The sequence below is a fragment of the Bison bison genome, unplaced genomic scaffold, assembly GCF_000754665.1.
Source record: "Bison bison bison isolate TAMUID 2011002044 unplaced genomic scaffold, Bison_UMD1.0 scf7180017864252, whole genome shotgun sequence".
In the NCBI taxonomy this organism is placed as follows: Eukaryota; Metazoa; Chordata; class Mammalia; order Artiodactyla; family Bovidae; genus Bison; species Bison bison.
This window is the reverse complement of record NW_011494824.1, coordinates 3,480,679-3,497,612: the sequence shown is the minus strand read 5'-3', so window position 1 is coordinate 3,497,612 and position 16,934 is coordinate 3,480,679. Positions and strand designations below refer to the sequence as shown.

Below are 16,934 nucleotides of genomic sequence, written 5' to 3'. Positions count from 1 at the left end.
GAAGTTTTGTGAAAGTTGAAAAGTTGCAGACTTTAGTACCTTTTCAGCGTTGGACATTAGAATCCCACAGAGGTGCCCCAGGCCAGAGGTTCAGTTTATTTCTTCTCTGTCACTTCCAGTGATCAGATTAAATCACTTAGTAGTGGAAAATATTTTACTGTTGAACATCATTATGAAATTTCAAAGTAATGCAGTGATCCAAGACTCGAGAAATTCAGATTTTATTCACATTGTCGATAGTTTTTTGTCTGTGTGTTTTGCTTATATAGTTTATTTTCTATATATTGTAATGCCTTTCCTGTCTGTAACAGGCAGATTATAGGATTGTTTGTTTTAATATGTATTCTCCACCTTGGAGCCACCATAACTTTTTTTTTTTTTTTTTTTTTTATTTCTTTCTGAGTGATTTGAAACATAGCATGCAATTACACGTGCACCAGTTTTCTAACAAAGGACAACACTGTAATTGTAGAAAAGTTCTCCTTGCACCGTCTGTGGCTTCCACTCTAAATTATGAGTAATGGAGGCAGATGGTGGATGTTTTACCTTAATTTAGCATGACAGTATGTTAGTGCTAAAAATTCATATACCTTAAATCTGCAGCCCAGCTAAAGCTATACTTTTACTCTCTCAACCTTTTCTTTCATTTGGACAATGTATTTTAGAGATATTGAGCGTGAAAATGGGACCTTGGGGTACCTTGAATATATGGCTTTGAAAACAGTTCATTTTATGGAGATCCTGATGGGTATAGTGTTCTCCTTGTTGGAAGATAATATCTTTATGCTTCAGTTTCCTCATCTATAAAGTAGAAATGCTTTATACCTACTCTGCTTCTTTCAGTGCTATTATAAAAAAATCAGATGTGAAAGATCAATGTAAAGCCCTATATAAATATAAAACATCAGTGTTAACATTTTTAAACTTGAATATTAATTCTCTGAGAGACCAGTATTAGGGTTACAGAACACCAGTGCTAAAAGGAACCCATAATATTTTGTCACTCTTATGTCTCCTGCATTTTTCCAACTTTGTAAATACCTTTCTAGTTAGAAATTAATGGTCAGGTGTGACCCCTTATCTGAAGCCTCTGATCTCATCCACTGTCTGCAGAAGACTGACCTGCCATTCACTATGAGTATCTCCTACCTCTCTACTCTCTGACACACAATCTCAATTTACCCTCCTCCTTTATCCTTGAACGCAGCTCAGCGTAAGTGATCCCTATCCACTTAGCGTCCTGTTTCCTTTTGGGCTTGTTTAGTTGATGGTCTTCTACCTCCATTGCACCTTCAGTCTCTTTTTTTCCTTAGTTCCTCCTCCGCCAACGAAAGCATTCAGGTCTCTCCTTCTTTTAAAGACAGGAGAAGGGAATGGAAGAGAGAGACCAGAGTGTATGAGTGAGAGATTAGAAGAATAATCTAGATGTTCTCTAGCTACTACCTCTTAACCCAATTATTTCTTAATCCCATTTAAATTGATTTCTACCTCTTTTACTTCCTATAGATACTGCTCTCTGAAAAGGCAACCATGGTCTTTCTCCAAAACCAGGAACCTTCTCTTAGTTTATCCTTCTCTGATCTTTTTATGACAATATCCCTACTACTTAAAACTCTCCTCATCCTTTTTCTTTTGACTTTTCTAACCCTTTAATTTTTTTATTTTTCACTTTTTACTCCTCTTCTGACACCCAGGTGTGAACATTGCTCCAAAGTTAGTGCTGCTCAGTTCACATTTTTTAAAAAATATTAATTGATGTGGGTTAATTTTAGTCCTTTATTTCCTCTACATTTTACTGTTGTGAGACTTATTAACTCTCGTAACATCAGCTAAAACATTTCTCTGAATTACTTCTATGATAACATCTGTAAATTTTCTTACTCAAACCAGATTCTTAGACCTCTTAGGAGCTGCTGGTTTCCCAAACCTAATATACCCAGAGACATGATCTGTCATTTAGTACCAGCATGCTTTCTGTTCTCTGGGATTTGGAGCCCCACAGTTGTCTTTGACCCCTACTTCATCCCGTTTGTATGCCCTGTGGCCACGTCTTAAAGATTTTGTGTATTATTTCTCATACCTGTTTCTTCTTTCCCTGCCATCACCATTACAAGTCATGTCTTCCTTGTGTAGTCCATACACCACTGCCTTTGTCATCCTCAGACAGCTCCCCAACCCCAGTCCTTCCAGATAGCTGCCAGCTTACTGTCAAAGTCACCTATGATGATACCTCATTGTCTCTGAGTTCAGTGAACTCCTCAAGCTCAAAGGTCCAAACCCACCTTTCCAGTCTTAACCCCTCTTGTGTTCTAATCCCAATGGACTGTTCATGGCTCTCATGACATACAGTATCCTTTTCCATTCCTATGCCTTTGATCTTCTTTTTGTATCTTTTACCTTAATTATAGAAAATATAAGCTGAGGAGGAAAGTGGCCTTGTATCAAGGGTAGTTCCTCACTTCTAGATGAAAATGAGTGCATGGACTGAAGGATATTAATGACTAGAGGGTTTTACTCACATGAATGGTGTCGGGACAGTCGGGTGAGAATGGTGTAGGGCAGTAGGTGAGAACTGCTGTTAAATTGTGTCTGTTCCTAAGTGTTTGTCATTCAGCACTATACCCCTGCATTTCCATTAAACTCAAAACTGCTGGTGTCGGTTGGTTTGCTCTGGTGTCATGTTGGTTTGTTTCTCTTACTGATTGGGAGATGGACTCCACTGAAGTCAGATATTGTCAGTAAGAACCAAAGAAAATTATCTTTCTCTTCAGTTACAGTTATTTTGATGGGCAAGCATATTTTTTTTGTAGATGTTCTTTTCTGAACTAAATTTAATAAACATTTTAATTTTAGTCTAATCCTTTTATGAAATAAGTTGTGTTCAGCTGCTAAGTCATGTCTCACTCTTAGTGACCTCACGGCCTGTAGCATACCAGGCTCCTCTGTCCTTTACTATCTCCTGGAGTTTGTATAATACCTATAACAAAATTAGTTTTAATAGTTCTGTATCTTCAGTACTTTCACATATTTCACATGGTGTTTAGGAAAGATTTCTTTTTTACACAGAAGAGTGGAGAAAAAATTAGTAATACAGGCCATATTAAATCAGGAAGACATTCACATTTATATCACTTTATACCATGTTTTACTGATATAATTAAGTTATATTCTGCCTGTAGTTAAAGTTATGTGTTGAACAGATGGTAAAAATTTTATTTAAAATATATTTTTTAAGTTGCCAGGGTTTTTCTTTTCTTCATTGAACATGACTTCAGTGTTTTTCTTATCAGCCAATACGTTAGGAGATGGCAACCCACTCCAGTATTCTTGTCTGGGAAATCCTCTGGACAGAGGAGCCTGGCGGGCTACAGTCCATGGGGTCGCAAAGAGTCAGACACGACTGAGCGACTAACACATACGATAAGTTAGGGCATTCCCACTTACTGTAGTTGCTTCTGCCATCACCGTGCTCGTCCCACTGTTCATACCTGAACTGTGACTCAGTAGTTTTGATTATATCCTCGGTGTCTGTGCACCACCCGCTAAATAGTCAAATAAGCTGTGATTAAAATATAAAAATTTTAAGTCATAATGGTAATTTATTGTGAATAAGTTTATGTATTTCTATAAAAATATTAATAGTATTTTAATTATTTACTTTATATTAAGCATAATAATCTATTGATGGAAAATAGATATATTTAATATATTTGTACCTAATAGCATTTAATACTAAGAGCATTTCCATATTTGAATCAAAATTAAGGTTAATATGTTTACTAGCTTTAAGAAAAATAATATCATCTCTATATCCTAGCAGTGTTTAAGATGCTTTTGTCAGTGGTCTTTATCACATTTATAGAGATCTCACAAAGCTTTGTTAGTCTCTTTTTGAGAGGTGCAAAGAAGCTAATTAAATTTTTTTTATGCTCTTTGAACTGGTCAGTGTCTTATGACTAGTGTTTAGATGTCAGTAAATATTGAGACATGCCTCAATAAAAGATCTACCATATGAAAGATTCTTGGGTATAAAGTAAATATGGGATGTAGTATGAACAGATTGTGGGTAAGAGTGAAAGGAACTATTTTCTGATTAGTTTTCTGCCCTATCTGTTAATAGGAAACAAGGTTTAGTTGTGTTTTTCCAAGTATTTATGATTGTTGCAATTACATAACTTCTCTGAAGATGGTAGAATATTAGTTTTTACTCTGACACTTCAAAGGCTTGCCTCTTTCAATTTATGTCTTTTCCAGTTTAGTTCATATTTTAAGTTCTCCAGAACAGAAATAGCATTTCACTTCAATTGAGATCTTTAAATCAAAGTGAATGCCATTAAGCAATCTTTCTTATTGAAGTAGGTATAATCTAATAGGGAAGATTTGATTAACAGTTTAGACTTCTTTTTAACTTGTATAGAAGTCTCAATTTTCTGGCAGTGTAATTTTGTTTTAAAGCAAAGAGTAAGTGTGAGCCTCAGATTTTTAAAATCAGATTTGTTAGATGACTTGAAGGCAAGAGAATCATTAAATTGTCTTTGGTTGGTAATTCTAACTGAAAATATTTCTTTTGGATACCTTGCCCTGTGAGGCTAGAAATAAGCCTTGAATTTTTGTTGCTTCCAAAGCATAATGTGGGTGTGACAAACATATTACCATTTATCCTGTTTTATAGTTTTAAATTTCAAACCTCTTTATAATGGTTTCCTGTTAGGAAGCGTATTTGAAGCTTGTTGTGTTAGATCTTCTTTTTGCTTCCCTTTTTTTTTGGATCAGCATGAAGATAAACATGCATAATAGATTTTAAAAAATCCTTACAAGGTATATATTATTACGTTTTTTTGTCTGTATTCTTTGGAGCTTAATAAGTATTTCCAGGATCTTTTATTTATTATTTGAAATGAAATATGTTAAATAGAAATCAGTTTATTAACCCTGTGACTTTGTATTTCATTTTGAAAATGTTGATGTGTTGAGGTATATAATCGAATACCATAGAAACAAATGGAGATTTGAGGATGATGAATTGATAAGTAGGTATTTTTGTAGTGAGATTTTAAGATCAGTTACTGTTGTCCTTATAAAAGTCTAATACAGTCACTCAGCTGTTAAAAACCTAATCCTCTATTTAAAAAAATATACAAAAACAAATTGTCTATCTTTCTGCCTGATCTCTTCTCAAGTACTAACACAATGGAAACAGTGGGTGATCTGTCAGTGTGTTTGGTTTGTCAATGATGGTTTTGTATAAATATTGGGAGGGTAAGAAATAAAATTCACACAGTAAAATATGATTTCGTCTGCCTTTTCTCTGCAGCTCCATGGCTCATGCTGCGGTGTGAAATTCTCATTTTACACACTTTGCAGGCGGAGCACATGAATTATGCATTGAGCAAGAAAAATCTCCTGCCTCAAGTCCTATATGCATTTACCCAGGTTCTGTCTCTATTACCAAGATGAATTGCAAATGGAGAAATGTTTGATGGAATGGGGCTCTTAACTTCTTTGTTTAGAATTCAGATTTTTATTTTTAAAGTAGATCCTTTAAGTATGAAAATGTTTTGAACTTACTATGGATTTTTTAAAATGAGAAATGAAATATAAGAGAGGAATGCCAAACACATCACGATGCTTTTTACAGTCTTGATTCGGAATGCAAGGCTTTTTCAATTCAGTAGAAATGACCGTTATCTATTGCTAATGTTGTATTTCAGTCAACAGTTATTTGCTGTACTCAGAAAGTCAATGAAATTCTGTCCTTTTGAGAGCCTTTTTTTCTTTTTCTTTTAGGCTTCTAATAAGAGACTATGCCAATTCCACATGCAGTTCTGTCCTGTGTTATATGTGACCTGATGTGTGTTTAATAGATACTGTTACACACTCTTAGCTGTGAAGTAGAAAATAAGGTATATAGACCTACCTCCAGATTTAACTTTGTCTTGATTTGATAGATTTCTAATTTTTCAGGTGGGGAGGTTACAGTTCCATAAAGACAGCCATGCACCATTGTAGGTTATAGGAAGCTACACCCATTGTGCTCAGCATGGCATTTTGATAAAGTCACATGGTGATAAGCTTTTTGTTCTATGTTCTTTCTTCACAGGAATGTTATTCTTGTTGAGATGGCATATTCATTCTGAATGTGTTTTTGTTACCTGCAACTTTCACATTTCAGCTTCAAAACTAACATTTCTTTTATTTTTCTTCCTCCAGTCCTAGCAATTGTTATTTATTTCAGGTGTGGAGAGAAGGACACATATTACTTGTTTTGTTTTTAAATAACAAAATTAAAACCCACCCAGATGATTTGGAGTTTTCAGTGGCAGAAATAAATATTTTGAAGAAAATCAATGCTGATGTTTCTGGCTAGTATTTTAATGCGTATTATTGTGTGATCCTTGAAAATAATTTTTCTAAGTATTGGTGGAAGGGGGCAAAAAAGCAAGATTTAAATCGTTTTAAAATGTTACCGGATATATTATGTGATACATTGCTCTTGTTCATGTATGTTCACTGCTATAAGAGCTCTAACACTATACAGACTTTAAATGTCAGTAGAGTACCTTTTGCTTTAGTGATACCTTTCTATAGTTAAAGGGCTATAGTGATACCTTTCTGTAGTTACAGGGCTACTTCAAAAATATTTGTAGTTACTTACATTAGCAATAAGATATAAACTCCTTTGGTGGCTTATAAGTAATCTGAAGGCAGGTACTAGACTGTGTCTGTCTTGGTTGTGTTACTTCCATTGCTTAGCACAGAATCTATTAAAAATTCTATACATATGTATGAATCAATGAATGACTGAATAGGTGGACAACAACATTTTGTCAAAAGCTTAAGTTTTGGCCTTCAACTTGTGAAGGTTTAATGTAAAAAAAGTATAAATTTAGGTAACCATGGCCCAAATAAATCTGTTTAACACCCTAATCCTTGTTGGTCTTTAACTGTTTATACTTCTACTCATTACTGTGCCTTTTTTTTTTCTCATGGTTACACATCTTTTCTGAATCTCTAAACAAACTGTGACTACCTTGAGGCTTAGGAATCTAATATATGGGTATCCACATTTCAAAAATATGATAGAATAAATAAGCAAATTTGAGGTGGGAGAAGCCCTAATTATGTATAGAAATATTGGAATACTTTACCCTCCCCAAAGGAAAAGAGAAAAGAAAGTAAATGAATTCTTTTCAACCCTAAAGAGCAAGAGCCTGAAAATATTTATTGTTTTTAATGAATATCTTTGGCAAAAGAAGTCTGATGCAAACCACTGTGGAAATGTAAAGTTGCTAGTACAGTGCCTGTTACAGACTGCCTCTCAAAAAGGCTGAGCTGTCCCAAGCCCATTGACAGTATCAGAGCTAAACATGTATTATTTAAGCATTTCTTTTTCTTAAATCAACTTGTTTTAAAATTATGTTTGAGAATATTTGTACACTTTCTACCAAAGAGTCACATTAGATTTTTATGTTAGGAAAAAGTTGTCAGAATATAAAATAATTATTTACTTTTAAGTTTCCTTCTGAAGGTCCTTTATAATCTCTAAGTAAAAAATATTTTTAAAGTTTGCAAGGTGAAGAAGAAATATCATGCGCTAAGTGAAATTTTGATTCAAAAAAGCATTTCACATAACCATATAAAAACTTAATTTGATTTTTTTCTGGAAGACTAAGCAAAGGGGGAAAATATGTTTGTTTTGAAATGTTAAGGACTATGTCATTGATTTTTAAGATAGAATATACAGTAAATAAAATATTTATTATTTTATAGGAGAAAGAAAAAAAGACAAAGCAGGAGAGAAATCCTCTTACCAAAGATGTTTCACTTCTAGATCTAGATGATTGTAAGTATTGAAATTTAAATCTTTTCATCTGTGTTTAGCAGTAGTAGTTTTCATTTTTCTAGTACTTTTCATTTACATGTCTCAAAATAACATCTATTACAAAAGATTTATAGATATAAATAGACAAGGAAATATCAAAAATTGTTTCTATTAGTATTTTTTCCCATTTGTTTTGTATATCAGTTAGTTTTGTATCACCTAAATAAGTATAATTGGTCAAGTAAAATGCATCAAATTCATTTTAAGCTCTTTGGTTTTAGTGAATAATTATCCATATCTCAGAACTTCTACACTGTTAAATGTTGACTATGGGGATCAAGATATCTAACATAAGGATATAGGGAATTAGGGATGTAATTGGAAATGTAAAGGACATCACTGTTTTCTACTTGCCACACTTGGGGTGTGAACAGAAATAAGCACAAACCTTTTGGAATACAGTAAAATTTATATCTATCAATATTTTAACTGCAAAAAATCTTTGTGCACCAAATTTACTTCTAAGAAGTTAGAATCCTTTACAAAGATGTGTATTCATCTTCCTTTAAAGTCTCCTGAACGGTGAGAAAGACAGTAGCACTAACTTTGTGGGTAGGTGGATTTTGCACTAGAGGAAGAGTAACAGTAAGTGAGAGTCATTTTGCAGTATAGTTTTCCTGTGCCAGGTGTGGGCTATGCATTTATGTCATATTGTCATAGAACTGTTCTGTATATGTTGTTTACCTTGCCTATTTCTAATAGTCATGGCAAGTCCTTACTGTAGAGAAAGTAAAATATATAATACTGAAAAATACATAACAGAAACTAAAAATAAAATTGGAACCAAATTTGAATAATTACTTACTGGCAAAGATTTTTAAAGTTTACATCATTTCGTACCTCTTGGCTAAGATTTTTAAAGCAACATCCAATAGTGTTAGGTTTGGAGAAGAAGCTACCATACATATGTTTTTCATAGGCATATAAATAAGTGCAGGTTTTTGAGGTCATTTGAGCAATATCTGTCAAGATATTAAATTCCACACACTTTTTGACCTAGCATTTGTTTTCTAGGAATTTATCCTGTAGATAAACTAGCAAAATCAGATTCTTATTCCATCCTTGTTTTAGACTCTTTAACCTAGTGGCTTAATTTTACACTAAATGTCCATATTCCTTTAGTGCTCTGACTCCTGCCTACCTGTTGTCCACACTGTTCCTCTGCATTTCTGAAATATGCCAGGCTCCTTCCTGCCAAGGGCCCTTGCCAAGAACACCTCTTCCTGATCTTCTGATGGCAAGCTGCTGTTTATCTTTCAGATCTCAGCTTAAAGATCACCTTCTCTTACATACTTATTGAATCATTCTTGATGGTCTTCATGACATTTTTCACTATCTGAAATTATCTTAAATATTTTTTTTGTATTGTTTATTGTCTGTCTTGCTCACTGTTATTCTTAGCACCTAGAACAACTCCCAGGAGATAGTGGGAACCAGTAACTATTTGTTGAATTAATAAAATGTAGAAAAGTATATAGAAATTTCACTGCAGCATTATTTTTACAGCCCAGTTCTGAAAATAAATGAAATGTCTACCAATAGTGTGATATAACCATTAAGAAAAGTGAAGCACCTTTTTAATATGCTAGTTTATGTCATATATATGAAACATTATAAGTTCAAAAAGATACATGTAGAGTATCACTCTTCTGTTAAAAAAAAAAAAAAGTAAAAGAAGAACTATATCCTGCAGACAAATACAAATATGATTATACATTGTATATTTCTGGAAGGCTACATAAGATATGCTTAACAATGTTAGCTCCGAACCCTATGGGATATAAGAATGACCTAGAGACAGAGGAGAGGGGGGAAAAAAACCAACTTATTTTGTATCTCTCTGAGACAATGAATGTTTTACATTTATTTGTAAAGTTTTAAGTTTTAAACTGTAAAAGAACAACAGTCAGACCTTTAAAAAGGAATTAAGAGACAATGTTACAAGGTATTAGAGTGTACTCATTCCTTTCTGCTTACATTTGACTCTGGATTTTCTGGCAGCTAAGGAGAAAAGAGAAACCTATAAAATGATACAATTTCTATTATTACTTTTTAAAGCTTTTTAAAAAGTATATAGAAATAAAGATTTTCTTAAATACTAAGTTTTAAGAATTTAAATGTAAGGTTTTTTTAAGGGAAATTTCATCCCAACTTACATTTAACTCAACCTAGGAGCTATTTCTGTTTGTTTTTAATATCCAGTAATTATTCATTTAAAAATTTTTATATATTAAAAGTTGTACTGAGATTTTGAAACATAACTTTGATCAGAAGAACAACTGTCTAATTATTAAATATCCTTTATTAAAGAAAGTGTTCTGTAGAAAGTTTTGAAAAGAAAATGGGTTAGCATTCTGACAAATCAGTTCAGCATCTTTTCATAGGCAAAACCTTTTTCCTCCAAATTGGAGATTTGAGATACTGTTTTATTATTTGCCTCTTTCTCTCTTTATCATTCACATTTCTTTCTTTACCATAAATATTCCTGAACAACTTTTAAGACTGTGAGGTTATTCTTTATACTGTAAATTTCCTGTTGTTGGAAACAAAGCTTATTTAATTACCTGTTTCCATTTCTTGCTGTCTTAATCAGTGAAGCTATATGCATCTTTGTAAGTATGTTATTGCATTGTCTCCATGACTATATCCTTAAGATAAATTCCCAGGAATAGAATTACCAGGACAAAAGCTGTGAAGAATTCTACTGTCTAAAATTGCCTTCCACAGAGTTGGTACCAACTTACATAGTAGTATTTTGAGAGTGCCAGATTCCTTTTACCCTGGTTTACCAGTGCTGGGTTTTGTATTTAAAAATCGCCTTTGCCAGTTTGATAGGTGGAAATGGTATCTCATTTTAATTTGTATGCCTTTAAAAAAAAAAGAACTATAGAGTCATTTTATTTCTTACTCATTAATTCACCATAGTCAGCTGCCTGCAGAATCCTATTTAGGATAAACTTTCAGTGCCAGCTTCCATCTTGCCAGACCTGTAAACAGATGTGTAATCATTTCTTTAATGCCAGAACCTCAGTCTTCTGAAATGATACTAAAAGCTTATATTTTTTCTTGTAAGAGTCAAGCTTACCTGTGGTATGAATTGTTCTTCTCTGTCTTTAGCCAAGCTGTAATTAAAATCAGAGGCTATTTCATACTCAGTTTTTTATTTCTTACATGGTCATCTAATATTTTGGATTGGATAGATAGACAAACAAATGGACAAACATGCCCTTAGAGCCCACTGGAAAAGCTACATGTTGGATGGAAAGGCAACACATTTTGATTCATATTAGAAGAACCAATTTCTAGTCCTACAGTGGTTCTTCCATTCACTTGTTTTATGATCTTGCAAGTTTTAATCTCCGTATGCTTCATTTTACAGTGTCTTTATATAAATGCCCCTTCTGCCTATTTGTACCATTATCTTACTTCAGTCCTCATCATATCGTGCCTAAAGTACTGTAAATTCTTCCTCACTGCCAACCTGAGTGCTCTTTACATGTCTTCAGTCTGTCTCTTACACTAGCCTCTGACTAATTATTATGCAGCACCATGTATCTTACTACTCCTCTTTCTGGTAGATTTTTAATAATTCTCTTTGATTTATAGGATAAATCCAATCCCCTGAGCTTTTCATTCCCACCTCTCAGCCTTTGTTTACATCATCTCATTCAGTAACTAACCAGCTTCTTCCTTTCCTCTTAATTTGAATTCTACCCTTAATTTAAAACTGGGCTTCATTCCCTCCTCCTCACCAAGCCTTCTCTTACCACTCTATCCCCCATTGATCCTTTTTTTTTTTTTTACAATTCCCTATGGCACTTGCTAATTGTTAGTGGTTTTTGACGTATGACTAAGGAAGGGTGGAGATGTTATAGCAGTGCTTCACACTAAGAGCACACTCCTTTAAGAGTGCAGGGGAGCAGCTGAGGGGCTCCACTCCCTCCTCCAGCCAGCCTCCACCCTGCTTTTTCTCTTGGGCATGTTGAGATTTTCAGATTTTCTTTTTGAAATTTTTCTTCTTTTGGCAATATAATTTATTGACTATACTGTTTCTTTTTTTTTTTTTGGTCTTCAAGCATGTATATCTTTTTTTCTCAGTTGGGTTTTAAGTTTCTTGAAGACAGGGACCATATCTTGAACTTTTTTGCCTCTCACTTGCTCCATTGTTCAAAAAATACTTATTGATAATTTTATGAATTAATATTTGTTCTGCCTAACTTACAAGATATTGTGAGACTAAAGTGAGAAAAAGATGCTTGAAAAGTGATGCCACGTGAAGTAAATGTTACTTCCTTTATAGTGTTGTTGTAGAGTGAGAACTTGTTGGAAGCTAAAACTTTTTCCACATTTGAATTTATTTCATTCAACAAACAGTTGAACAATGACTAAGTACTTAAAATTAATGCGTCAGAGTCCACTCACACAGACCAGGAGAAATGAAAACGTTTAAAGACACACATTTGTATTGCAAGAGAAGTATAGTTGTAGAAGTGTATCCAAGTATCCCTGTAGAACAAGGAAGACACACAGAAACTGTGTTTCAGTGAGTCTAGTTGTGCCTTCCCCCTCAGTGATATCTTAATGGATACAGATTGCAAGGCGAACAAGGCAGAGAAGTACCTTTAGGCCAAGGGCATAGAATATGCAACGTTCAAAGACATGAAACAAGATCTTGGAAACTTACTTGGTAGAGCTAAAACACAGGAATGACTGATGAAATTGGAGCTAAGCTAGACCTGCCTAGTATGGTAGCCACTGGCCACATGTAGCTATTTAAATTCAATTAAATTTTGAAATGCAGTTCTTTGATCACACTAGCCACCTTTCAGGAGTGCAGTTGGTATACAGGCTAATGACCGTCATGTTGGCCATTACAGTTACAGAACATTTCCATCATCTCAGAAAGTTCCATTAGACAGTGCAGAGCTAGATCATAGAAGACCTTGCACATTTAATTAAGGAGTTGGACTTTGTTTTTGTAGATAATTTTAAATCTTTGAAGAGTTTTAAGCATGACAGTGACGTGATCAAATTTGTGTTTAAAAAAGATTTTCAAATTTTTTTATTGATAGAATCAAATATTTCTATCTAGCTCATAGCTTTTGCTGACAAAGTATAATTAGAAGTGAATTAGGTAGTCTGGGCCCCTTATAATTATTACAGTGGAAAATAAAATAGAGAAAAGATTTAATAAACACTCTTTTAAGGCTTATAACCCAACTGGAAAACTCTCTTGAGAGGTGTTGTTATCCTTTACATTAGTCTGAAAAAATGTTCCTTTACCTTTTTCTTTTAGTTAAGTTACTGGGTGATTAATGTTAGTGATAATGTTAGGAGATTAAAATTTTCCAAAAGTATTACTCAAGGTATTTATATTCTTATTTTGTTATAGGATTTGTCATTATGTTTTGAAAGCTAAGACTAATAACTGCCATGACTTGATAATAGCTTGACTAAATCAAGATGTTAAATAGAATTGTCATAGACTTATTAATCAAAGTAATTTAATTAGATTTACCAGCAAAATAAAAATGTTGCTTTTAGTAATATGAATTAAATTTTCATGCACATGTGCTAATTTGGCCCTTTACTTACAGTCAACCTGGTGTCCACTCCAGTTGCACTTCCCACCCCAGCTCTTTCTCCGAGCCTGATAGCTGATCTTGAAGGTTTAAACTTGTCAGCTACTTCATCAGTCATTAGCGTAAGTAATTTTCAAAATGTATTAGCTCAGTTTTCAAATGATACCATTGCATCTTTTTTTATTAAAATACAAATAATTACATTCTTAGCCTCAAACAGTTCTTCCTCCTAACAAATCTATTTCAAATTTGACCTTTTAATTTTGTAAATATATTTTTAATTAGCTCTATCCAAACCATTGTTGTCTCAATTTCTCCTTGTTATCCACACTTACTTACCATGTGTACATTTTTCTCTGGTACTGTTATATATCTCTAACTTATGAAAGTTCTTTGCCACATTGAATTAGTTTATATACATAGATTCTGTCTTGAAGAATTGTTTTCTACATGAAGAGACTCCCATTCTCATCATCATTCTACGCCTACCACGCTATTCCTTTACCATAGGCTACTAAAACTGCCTGTTTTTATTTAAAAACTCAAGATTGTATTTCTTTTTACATTATCTTTTTATGTATTTGCATTATATATGTACATGCCTTAATGTCTCTAAGAAAATTCTTTAATATTTTTTTTGGGGACTGACTTGGCAGCGAGGCAAGAAGCTTCCCTATCTCAAAATAATGCCAAAGCCATCAGCCTGTCACAGTATCTGAAACTACAGTAACTTTTTCTGTTAGCATATTATATCCACTAACCTTTCACTCTAAATCAGGCGTGCTACCTAAAATGTGTAATCTGTTGATATGCTTGGCCTCCTATTAATTTGTTGTTGGGAATCTGACACACTAAGCAGTAGCACAGCAAGTTCTGATGGGCACACAGGTAGCTTGAAAAGATCTGCTGTGTCAGTGGTTGCCAGGGCTAGCAGGGTACATGAGTGGTGATTTGAGCTGCCTGGAAACACAGAACTGCTTCTGCCAGAGATAAGAGAGAAAAGCACCTAATTCTTGTACAGTGCTACCAACAAATCTCCTCTTCAAAGCAAATGTGGTATCAGGGCTGTGCACCGAAACACCCAAAAGAGCGCCGTGCATTTCCCTTTAGCATCGGTCAACTCAGAAAATACAGGCGAAAACTCCTAAGTGTATCATGTTGTTTTTCAGTTTGTAGAAATGATTCTCTCTCATCACTCAGAAATGAGTAAAGCAGTGTTTGGGACTTCAGTTTGTCCTTGTTGCTAAAAGCACAAGGCACATTAGAAGTGATGAGGGGAAAGCGGATAATTATTTAAGTAATAAATATGTATTAAGCATCTGTAGGAAGCTGTAAAGAGAAAGCGGTCATGAAAAAATCTATAGTGAAGCACAGTAAGTTTTTGAGGTGAAGGAAGCACCCTAAAAACTTGGGAGGCAATAAGGTGGTAGATGAATAACTTGGGTTTGATATCAGATGACCAAAAACCAAATCCCTGCCTTGCCACTTACTAGCTATGTGACCTTGGACAAATTAGTAAGTAGCTTCTCTGCACCCAAGTTTCCTATAAAGATAATATCTACTTCACAGGTTCTTGCCAGATTAATGAGATAATAAATGTGAAGCCCTTAGAACACTGACTGGCACATTGTCATCACTCAATAAATATTAGCTAATATTTTTGGAAGTGGTATAATACGTGATAAGGGACCCTGAGTAGACTCACACTTTATTAACTGTAAGAAGAATGCAGTTGAGATTAGAAAAGCTTGTAGTAAATTTTCACTTATCACAAAGTAATTGAAGGACTCATCTTTTTACTAAAGAAAATATTTATTGAGATGGCCTCTTCAAAGGAAAAGAAAAGCACTCTATTCAAAGAGTATGCCAAAAAAATAAAGAACTACCAAGTGAAGCAGGATCACAGCCTTCATCCCCAAAAGCTAACAAAATGGTCAACCAAGTAATCGTAACAAGAATGGCAATCAGAAATTCACCAGCAACAAACCAATAAAGAAACCAATAGAACTTTAAACAAAGAGAAAAGTAGAGCCTTGAGAAGTAGAACCTATGGAAATAAATTGAGTGTTCTGATACAGAATATCATGGCTCCTGATCTCATGTTCAGCCCTCGAAACAGTGCTTTAGAAAGCTGAATCAAGCAAAGTGTAAGTTTTCTCATTAGGTGTACAAATTTAGAAAGAAATAGACTAAAGACATCAAAGGAAATACTCAAAGACTAGTCCTCAAAAATTAAAAACCCCAATAATGGTATGGGACCTCAACAAATACAAGGGTCTCTTGAATCCTAAAATAAAATTCATGGATGAGTACATCCTTAATTTAAAAATCAACATGTTACCCCGATTCAATAGAAAAAAGTACTTCCTAATAAATAGTACAGTGCTTGATAAATGTTTGACCATGACTACATTAGAAATGTAGTGAAGTAGTGAAATGATGCTGGCAACTCTAAATGCAAACTGATAAACTATATGATTGTATTAGCAACCCAAATGCCATGAGTTGTGGTGTAACATGATTTTCCAAAACATTGAATGGTTTTTCTGGTAGTTATTCCTGGGAAATTGAGTATTTTAAAACCTTGCAATGCAGGGCCCCGCCCCCCACCCATGAAAGACTACTTTGTACTGATACGAAAAGTGTTCTAGGACCGGGTGATTTTTAAACAGGTTTTCGCGTTATGAATGTCCAGCAAGATGGGTGAAAGTTGTGGGGAACGTGGTATAATCTTTATTGGCTGAATCTTCCCTGGATTCATCCAGAAAACGGATGAGGGACTCCGTGAAACAGGCGTTATACACTTCTCCACTGATGTCGGTCTAAACCGTCATTCTGGATATGACAATTTGGGCGTCTGTGTATAGAATCATCAAAATATGCATATTGTTTGACACAGTAATCTTGTGAAAGTGTTAGCCAGTCATTCATGTCCGACTCTTTGCAGTCCTATGGACTGTAGCCCACCAGCTCCTCTCTCCAAGGAATTCTTCAGGCAAGAATTCTGGAGTGGGTAGCCATTCCCTTTTCCAGGGGATCTTCCTGACCCAGAGATTGAACCCAGGTCTCCTGCATTGCAGATGGATTCTTTACCGAGCCACAAGGGAAACCCAGTAATCTTGTGTGTAGGTTTTCTTTGAAGGAAATAATGAGAAATACAAAGATTAATGTGCATAGTTAGTTACAAGCACAGTGCCTGGTGATAGGAGGATGATGGTTGCATCAAGCATGGCAGAGTCAGATTAAAGGATGTTGTATAGTCTTAATAAAAATGGTTTTATAAATCTTTGAATGAGATAAAAAGTGTGGCATAAAATTAAGTGATGAAACAATATAAAATATTATGTATTTTACCTCAGCTTTATAAAATTCTATGCTCACACTCTTTTTTAAATGTAAGGAGAATGAAAGAAGAAAATGCTATTATATGTAGTATTTTCCAGAGTTTCTCTAGGCAAGGAGTAATATAT

The 16,934-nt window shown here is 34.2% G+C and overlaps 1 protein-coding gene across 2 annotated transcripts in view; it reads left to right on the top strand.

The window, feature by feature from the left end:
- AP3B1 (adaptor-related protein complex 3, beta 1 subunit) overlaps positions 1 to 16,934 on the top strand; it is a 236,718-nt gene that overhangs the window by 148,179 nt on the left and 71,605 nt on the right. For both annotated transcript variants that reach the window (XM_010847632.1, XM_010847633.1), the window contains exons 21-22: positions 7,771 to 7,843; positions 13,480 to 13,586. In XM_010847632.1, coding sequence (XP_010845934.1) covers positions 7,771 to 7,843; positions 13,480 to 13,586 — 180 coding nt within the window. The remainder of the gene's footprint in view (positions 1 to 7,770; positions 7,844 to 13,479; positions 13,587 to 16,934) is intronic.